At 32.0% G+C, this 9,862-nt stretch overlaps 1 protein-coding gene across 1 annotated transcript in view; it reads right to left on the bottom strand.

Moving 5' to 3' along the window:
- Positions 1-683: 683 nt before the first annotated feature.
- Positions 684-9,862, bottom strand: part of LOC121465269 (ephrin type-A receptor 6) — a 919,159-nt gene continuing 909,980 nt past the window's right edge. The window contains exon 18 of the mRNA XM_041678454.1: positions 684-8,527. Within this exon, the coding sequence (XP_041534388.1) occupies positions 8,413-8,527 (115 nt within the window). The 3' untranslated portion in view covers positions 684-8,412. The remainder of the gene's footprint in view (positions 8,528-9,862) is intronic.

Here is a 9,862-nt window from a genome sequence, read left to right as displayed (position 1 = left end):
AAACACAAGATAAACATAAGTTAAAAAATTACTAGAAAAATTAAACATTACTCTACAAAATTCACTTTCTTCTTGTGGAAAGCAAAGCAATTTGCTTTTTCTAGCTGACCTTATAGGATAACTGACTAGTGTAAGATAAAAGAAGAATCCTTTGACAAAAAGAAATTGTAGCTACTATGATGACATTTGGTTTCAACTTTTCGAGAATTGACAAGTTCCTAACATTATGTGATTGGATGAAAATATAAAACATGCAGCTGCAATTCTGGTACTCAATTCTGTACTTTCAGCCCCCAGCGACAGCAGTGGAGGATACTGAAGACAGCCTGGGCTACTTGGGGAGACTCGATTTCAAAAAAATGGACTAAAGAAAACCATTGCCTTCTTTAAATCCAAGCTCTTAAGGAGTGACTCTGAAAGCAACGGGGGAAATAAAGAATATAAGCACTTAAAGTTCAAGGGTGACTCATAAAAACAAAAGTATCTCATAAAATTTATAGGAAGATACCACATTTTAAAAACATTTAATATTGTGTAAAATATAAGTAACTAGTTAAAAGTATGTTGACTGTAAACCCTTTCATGTCAGCTCTTCAATATCTTTTAAATACTCTTTTAAATTTATGACAGAAGTAAAAAATAAATCCATGAATTGGGTAATTCATTAACATGTATAAAATATTTTGACAGTCATATTTAATGAATTAATATTTTAAAAACATTTTGCTTACATTTCTTAGAAATCAATGCATTAATAGAAGAACATTCAAATACGACCACAGCCTTCTAGTATATTTTTAAAAAATAGTTGTTTAATTTGGGTGTTTTCATAAGATATTTTTTCTAGTTCAATGTCAATATATATATTTTCACAAAAGTGAGTAGAGTTATTTACATTAAATATTCACATCCTCAAAATGCATTTGTTTCAAAGTTACAAGCGAGAACAACATGACATAATGTTAACTGATTCTTTTCTGATAGTTTTCTTTTTAAATGAAGTAACCACTTTAACATAAACTATTCTTTTTCCTAGCTTTTGGCTTGCTTGTATGTAACATTCTGTATTAAAGTTATAATTATTGATATGCTTGAAACCTTTCATGTATGCTGTTATTACAAGTAAAGCTAACATTTTAGCAACAATTGCTAGTTGAAAATTACCCTTTCAAAACAAAATTAAAACTGTTGATATTTTCTTTGCACACAAAATGAAAACCAAGTTAATAGAAAAGAAAATCTCCCAAAGGTATTTATATTCTACACACAGGTTTTCAATGTCACAATCTGGGGGGGGGGGGTCATAATAGCGAAATGATTAGTATGATAACAGAAATGAAACACATTCAGTGACCTTTAAAATCAAGCTTTCCTCATGTTCATTTCTGTTACTACCATTCCAATAGTGTGCCCCTCTCACTGAAAATGCTACCATTGCAAGTTTTATTTAAATTTTTCCACTCTCAAAGAACTAATTAAAAACCATGAAATTGAACAGAAGCTCCATGCTTTTAAATAAAGAAAATGAGAGATTTGCATAGTATCAATATATTAATATAATTTCCCTTGATGAACAACTATAGTACAGGAAGAGAGAACATATTAAATTAAAAGTTCCCATGAAAAACATTCATATACATTAAACTTTGCTTTCCATATAATGCAGAAAAAATTTAAAAGCCTTATTATTCATTTATTGTCTTAATATTCAGCATTGTCTCAACAATACTTTGAGCATATATAACAATGATATCTTTTAGATAATATATTTTAACAGTGATCACATCAACCACTTTGATGGAAAAACACCTCATTCATTTACAAATTCTTTAGCGAGTGAGTGGCTACTAGCTTTTATTTTCTTAGAGTTTTTAACGACCTTATTTGAAGAAGATTTAGTGATGGAAAACAAATGTATGATAACTAATAAAGCATGCCCAGCTGAAATTTCATCATGGATATGATAATAATATCTACAGTTCAGAACTATAAAGAGAGAATATTATCCCCTGTTAAATTGAGGCAATAGAATTATAGTATTTCAGACTTTCAGACTGAATGAAGATAGGCTTAAATGAAAAATACGTTAAAGCAAGCTCTGTCTAAAGCACACGCAGCTAAGTCTACGAATAACTCAACGTAGAAAAGATTTGTGACATTCCAGAAGCTGCAGAGCATTACAGATAAAACCTTGGAAATGTGTAGTGTAGTTTATTTCTAGGAACTGGCTTTTTTTCACACTTGTACCATGATTTCAAACACTTCAAATGCTATTGGCTCTTTCTAGAAGAGAGAAAACAGAAGCATGTCTTATGTAGGCATTACAGATACGAACAAACTGTACTGCAATGTTCTGATGTCAGCTGGGGGAGTAACTCAGTGGCAGAGTGCTTGCCTTGGGTTGGAGCACCAGCACAAAAACACAAACAATAACAGTTCATATCAATATTGCTTCATACACAAGTTCATGTTTACCTCATGTAGACAATTATGATTAGGACTAAATATAAAATCTGAACAGGATATATGGAAAACAATAATTCTTATGTCCCCAGAGTTTTCTTTATAATCATGGACTATGTGGAGACAGCATTGGATCTTCCTTTAATGAGGGCTATTGAATTGAAGATCCTGAGCCAACTGAGTATGGATCCTGAAATAGCATTTTAGTTATTTTGAATTCCTCTTTGATTTGATAACATACCAACTAAAAATGCTATTGTGACAAATTAAAGGCCAATAGAAGATATAAATATGATGTACAAACATGGTTAAGAACAGATGTGTTACTTAAAAGAGTATTATTAATAGAATAAATACTTGTTGAATTTACAATTTGTGGGATAAATGTGTAGTTAACCTGTACCTTCTTTGCTAATACAAAATGAAAACAGTTTCCCCTTGGGATGAATGTGGCTCAATGGTACACCTTCCTAATATGCAGAACTCTCTGTATTACATTATCCTTTATCCTGTTTTGACAGGTAATGATTCTTTAGTGACTTTGCTATTCTTAACATAAAATAATTGTTCTTAAATTAGGGGAATTATCCTTTGAAAATTTCTTTTTTCCCACTGTCTCTGCTATGTGAGAAAATTTCTCTTAATATGAAACAAATCAAAGATTCTCTTTTGAAGAAAAATAGTAGCGCGACTAATGAGTATATCAATTTAAGAAAGGACGTTTTGTTTATAAAAATTGCTTTCATTAGAATAGTGTAAAATATAATAATGTGGAAGTGACTTGACATCTCTGAGATGTACAGATATTCTAATTGTCAAATTCTTTTGGAAAAATTGAAGTGTTTTAGAAGTCCTTTACCTCCCTTAGACAATGAAGCTCTCTTAACTTGTTTTATTTTAAAATTCAGTAACTTGAAAAGCTAAACTTTTAGATCCATTCTGTGACTTCAAAAGAGAAATCTGCCAACAAAAGAGAAAACCCTTGATCCAGGATTAAAGAACTCAAGCTTCGTTATATATAAGTCAAGCCAAATTATAAAGATGCTCAAAATAATTTGATCTAGTGATAATTTGAATCTAACAACTAGTCAGTAAAAGAGGTTAGTTCAATTATGTCTGGATGATCTGTGTCTTCTAAACCATTCCAACTTTATTCCCAGGAGACATATGTTTCATTTCACATCTTTGTATAACAAAACCCTACTGTTTTTCTAATAAATCTTTAAAGCATATGCCTAAATCTTGACTTTTAATGGAAACAGTAAGATGAAGATGGGACATTTATTTTTATGCAATATAAGGTTTTTCTTCCCTTTGACTCTGTTCATTTTAGTCATGGACAATCATTTCTTTCCCTGGTTAACAGATCCTGTTGGAAAGGATTTTGTGTAAACTTTGAAGTGCATATTATTACATCTACTAGAAAAATTAGCTCAGGTATGAGATTAGTTTCAGGTTTGGTTTGAAATGAAATGATGTTTTTACAGGCTTTCAGAAGAATAAGTTCATATAGGGACTGACTTCTGATGGTAAGATCCTAGAGAACCCACAAAGCATGATTTCCACTACCAAAAAAGTAATGGGTCTTTGGGAAGAATTTTAAGAGATTCCAAGTTTCAAAATTTATCTTTCTGATGGGAAATTAACATGTTCACACTTGACTAACTCCTACTTGTTTTGATTTATTCTAGAGCAAGATCTAATCCCACATGAAGGAGTCACTATAGCAAACTGCCAGGCTCCAATCTAAACTTTAAACTCAGGGATTAAGAGTGGCCAACAACAGTGTACTTAAATTCATTTTTGTGAAAACATAATTATGTGTATAGGAAACATACTGTTTTATTCAACTATGGTAAATAAAATGTATATTTTTTTCCTAACAATATAAAAATGAGAAAGGATGTTGGGAATGTTGATCATAAAAAGGAAAAGTATGACTTGAACACATGAAAGACAAATGAACATCCCCAGTTGTACCTAATCTACTCCTCTTCTGTTTAAATAAGGTATCAAATATGTTTGATTAATTATAGATATGAGTTTATTTGACTGCATGAAATTCAAGTTATGAAAGTTAAGGAGATCATAATGTAACAACTGACGCATCTGCTGTAAGCCTTTTTATGTTTAAAGACACAGATTTCCTAAGTTAAGACTGGGTTATTAAAATACTAATTTCTTTTTATTTAATATTAGACTTAACTAACTGAAGCTACAGAAGCAATATTCTATTTTGAATTTCTTTCCCTTGTGCTTAATTTTCTGTTAGGCAAAGTCAGAACTCACACCTTCTAATTTGAAGGGCTCCCATTTGTATGCAAAGACCCAATAGATAATTTTTTCAACCTACCCTGCCATTCAGCTGCTTCCATGGAAATTTACAAGGCTTTTTTTTAGACTTGCTGTGTTTTGCTATACTGATATAATGAGTACATTGATAGAACCTGTGAAAGAAAAGCGATTGGATGGGGGCTGAAAAAATTAATAAAGGAATAGAAAAAGAGACAATACTGGTAAAAATCTTGAGATGAATGTTAACTGATTTTTCTCCTAGAGCGTACATTTAATATTGAAAGATATCAAAAGAGACATTTAGAACACAGGTTGGATGATATGTATTTTCCTCTTCACTATCACTGCCATAGAGAACTTTATAAAACTTTACTTTTCACAGATTAAATTTGGCTTTTTTCTATTGTGGGCTATGAGAGGCTTTTGAGTTGTAACTGGAAGGCTGCCTTATCCAGTTTACATCTGGGTAGGTTTTAGGGAGTGATACGCAGTATAATAAATCTGTGATTATAGCATGTGTAACACACTTATCAGCAGTTGTAGAACAATCTTGCAAATTTTCTATAATTCTTCCTTCCTGTTACACTGTCATCATTTCAGATACTTTTTAGCTGAATGATTTCAATACACCATCTTTGTTCTTGATTGTATATTCGTTTTACATTTTTGGCTATAGACCAGAAGTTGACTTTGAGAGAATAAAAAAAAATTTACATGGTCTGATTTTCAAAACTCTAAGAACTCACTCATTAGAATTGATTAAGATTTCTTAAAAGCAAGTACATAATGTATATGCATATTTTTAGTTATAAGGGATAATTCCTAACTATAATTATGAAAGTCATTAGCTTATTTTTGGACAATTATCTTTTGATTGTATGTATCAAATAAATTTAGTTATTGAGCACAGGCACAAGTAAACCTCAGAATGGGAAATCTCGGAATGTTTCATGTTATATTGACATCTGCGTTTGATATTTTAACCATTAACATCCCGAGATCTTTGTTTGTTTGTTTGTTTGTTTGTTTGTGACAGGGTTTCTCTGTAGCTATGGAGCCAGTCCTGGAACTAGCTCTTGTAGACCAGGCTGACCTTGAACTCACAGAGATCGCCTGCCTCTGCCTCCTGAATGCTGGGATTAAAGGCGTGCATCACCACCGCCCAGCTATATTCTGAGATCTTAATTTCTCTTGGATCACAAGGTACATGACCATTAGGCAGCAAAGAAATATTCTTATATTTTAATGTTTATGTTTAATTTTGCACATATTTCTGCCTTGTTCTGTCCATAATGAAGTTCATATTACACTTAACATTATCATGCTCATAGCTTGGTAAATAAACATAATTTTACAAAACTTGGAAGAGGACATGGGATTAGAGAATAGAAAGAGAATGTTTTAATAAATCAGGAAAGACATATGTAGAAATGCAAATTAACTAGAAATAGAATTACATCATCACACTTTTAAATGAAAACTATTAACAGATTCTTAATGTTGCCATTACTGAATGTAAATTCCACAGAATTTTAAATACTTCTATAGAATTTATTTCATCAAGGCTTACAGATGCTGTAGACAGAGTCCTATGATGGACCATATTATTCTATTTCTTATTTTTCTAAATACCTTTTTGCTGTTTTATAAAAATAAATATATATGATTAATAAATTTAATCATCTGTTATCATTTAATAGATATTTAAAGACAGATAAATATGGAAATTTGTATTTCTCCTAAATGTATCCAGATTTGCGTAAATGTATCAAGCAAATTGCCGAGAGTCTATGAGTGATGCATGGCCATGCATGAAGGTGGCTAGAAAATATTACCAGCTATTTCTGACACACTTACTTAAAAAGGGATGGAATTCCACTCTTTTCTTTTTCTGTTTAGTCAAGAAATACTCTAAAGACACCCTTTTATCTCTATACATTTTTTTTTGTTGAAATGAGAAAAATTAAGCTGCAACAGGAGGAGCAAAACCAGGAAGATGAATCAGCGAAAGAAATGTAGAAGGATCTTGTATAACAAAAATCTTACAAACAAAACTAAAAGGAAAAGAAGTGAGGATCCCTAAGTGGAAACAGTTTTTATCCTCTTGTAGAATTTCAGCAGGGATTTAGGGATGTGGAGAGGATGCCTTTGTCTCTGACATTGAATAAAAGTTAGTTCACTATCTGCATCTTTAGACAATCTGATCTGCATTTTTCTTTCTTCAATAACCAGCTTATTCTTCACTCATCACGAGGGTAATTTTTGTGGTTTCATGGGAGCAGATAATTTTATAGTTGAGTTTGTTTTAAAAGGAGCACTATTTTGATAAGCTGACAAATTCACTGGAAAAATACATTTGCTTTTTTTTTTTTTGCTGTGAGCCTCAGAGAAGATTATGACAACACATCTCAGATGTGTTATTTTTATATACTACAATAGACTGCAATTTTCACATTATATATGTGCATATATATGCTTAAATGTGAGATCTATTTATATCATGTTTATGGTATCCATGCTAATTTCTTAAAAGATTTTGAGAAGACCTCAGAGTGTTCATATAACTTATTTTTGTGAACAAAATATTTGAATTGTTAAAGTTAGAAGAACACCAGTTATCAATCAACTAGTTGCGTTTATTACATCGGGGCACTGCAAGCTATCTTAAATTCAGTAAATCATTTTCCATTTAGTCTATGGCTACTATGTTAGAACTTTTATTTAAGAAAAAGGTCACATTATGAACAATATACTTTCTCAATGCTTTGATAATTGTTTGTCATACTCGTGAGGATGAATTCAAGGCAACAGCCATAGGTTTACTCCATGTGTCTGTCTATGAAAACTATCAGAGTAATGGACTCACTCTTGGTCTTTCCAAGGGTAATTCTTGTAACATACTAGAGAAATACAGCATAATTAGTAAAAAATTAGAGGGGGAAAATCCTCTAAACAACCACCTACTATGAAATGTGTAGAACCCTATAAAGTTAATTTAAAAATATAGACAAACCCAGCCTTAGTATATTGAAAAGCACAGTATTTTTGTCCATCTCCCTCCCCAACAATGCCCTTCATACTGTATTCACACCTGACACAAATGCACTACATGGAGTCATTGATCATTTCTGCAAATCGTTGTAACATCAGGCACCAACAGTTAAGTTATTAAAAATAAAACAATAGTACACTCCGCAGAGTTGAGCGAAACTATCAAAAAAGAAGCATGTCAAGTTGGAAGCTACTTGATCACAAAACATGGTAGAATGGTCAACTATTTCTTTCTTATCTATCATTAAACGCTACATACATCTTTGAAGATGCCACACCTGAACACATTCCTTTAGGTTAAGTCCATGAACACTTCCCAAACACTTCTATACAAAGTTACACATTCATGCTGAGTTATTTATCATTATGTAGTGATAATCTGCAGTGGGCCAGAGTTTCATTTGCAGGCTATTCAGAGAGGACCTGTGTAGCAGGATATTGAAATCCAGGGTGGAAGCATAAACGTAAGGTGTGCAGCCATAGTCTGAACAGGAGACTGTGGGTTGTGAAGGGATGTCTGGAGAATCAGAAGAATGAGTTGTAGAGGGTATATTTTTCTTTGTAGAAATGCTGAGGCACAAAATACAGGTGTTTATAGTACTTTCATACATGAAACCCCTTCTCCTGTATGTGCATCATATGTAAACGTAAAGTCTGTATGCTGCTGACTATTCGTCTCTGATGTCCAATGAGTATGACTCCAATTCGTCTAATATCACTGAAAGAGTATGAAGCGGGAGAGAAGGGAGAGGAGAGGGAAAGAGGAAGGGATGGGGGAGAGAAAGAGAAAGATTTTGAGCTCATAGTTTTAATAAATACAAGCATGAGAAAATGAATATGTAGCTATGTTAAATATATGGAAATAAATGTGTTGGTTAATAGTTAAGTAGTCATATAAATAAATAGTAAAATTTTATATTTTCTTTTCCTTTGTTCCATAAATTTTTTTTTGGTTTTTCGAGACAGGGTTTCTCTGTGGTTTTGGAGCCTGTCCTAGAACTAGCTCTTGTAGACCAGGCTGGTCTCGAACTCACAGAGATCCACCTGCCTCTGCCTCCCAAGTGCTGGGATTAAAGGCGTGCGCCACCACCGCCCGGCATTCCATAAAATATTTACAAATTCATTTAATCTCAAATTAAATGATAAAGAAAAATTCCATATCCAGATAGAATGCTTGCGTTTCTATTAGGCATAAAGCTACTTATAATTAAAGTAATTATATAAATTTGCAACAGTCATAGAAAATGTAGAACATGTAGGGGCATAATATGGGTATGAAAATAACATTAAACAAAATTTAGCAATTTTGTGGAAATAAATAAGGAGGACACATACATATTCTACAACCCTATAATAATTTCACTTTTATGCTTAAGAGATACACAAAAAATGAATACAAAAATCATACAATTCTAAAACACTTCTACTAATACAAATTTAAAAGACAGTGAGACATATAATAAAACACTTATACTAATAGAAATTTAGAAAACAGTGAGACATATAAGAAAACCCCATATAGTAGCCGAAACTGCTGAACTAGATTTATAGGTGTGAGAACAGGGTGGGGGGGGGAAGCCAAGAACAATACATAGCCTCTTGATGAATTTTAAAATTTATATGAAATATCTAAATTAGATATACACAGACTAATAAACATTAAATACAGGACAATGATGACCTTGGAATGGGAGTAGGAGAAGTGATAGAACTGGAGTACACACAGAGCTTCAACTGTTTCTATGAATGTATTATCTCATAAACTTGGTGGTGGATACATTGGAATTTGTTACTTCATTCTCTGTACTTATTTGTGCATATATGATAAATAGTTTATAAGTTCAAAAACATTTAGTATTTGACTTTAAAAGCTGTCATTATTTTGAACCATATGAACTTGCATTGCTATCTTAAAACAATGGTAATTTAATGGTGCCATCTAATTATAATATTTTAATCCACATTTGAACTTTTCTATTAGATGTAGATAAATGATGGTCTTTGAGAGGATGGAAGATGTCTTATCATGATAATACATAGAAGGATCTCTAAA

This window comes from Microtus oregoni, unplaced genomic scaffold, assembly GCF_018167655.1.
Source record: "Microtus oregoni isolate MIOR12 unplaced genomic scaffold, Mior012 000030F_ref0000283, whole genome shotgun sequence".
Taxonomy (NCBI): domain Eukaryota; kingdom Metazoa; phylum Chordata; class Mammalia; order Rodentia; family Cricetidae; genus Microtus; species Microtus oregoni.
The sequence above is the reverse complement of the archived record's forward strand: the minus strand, read 5'-3'. Positions and strand labels throughout refer to the sequence as shown.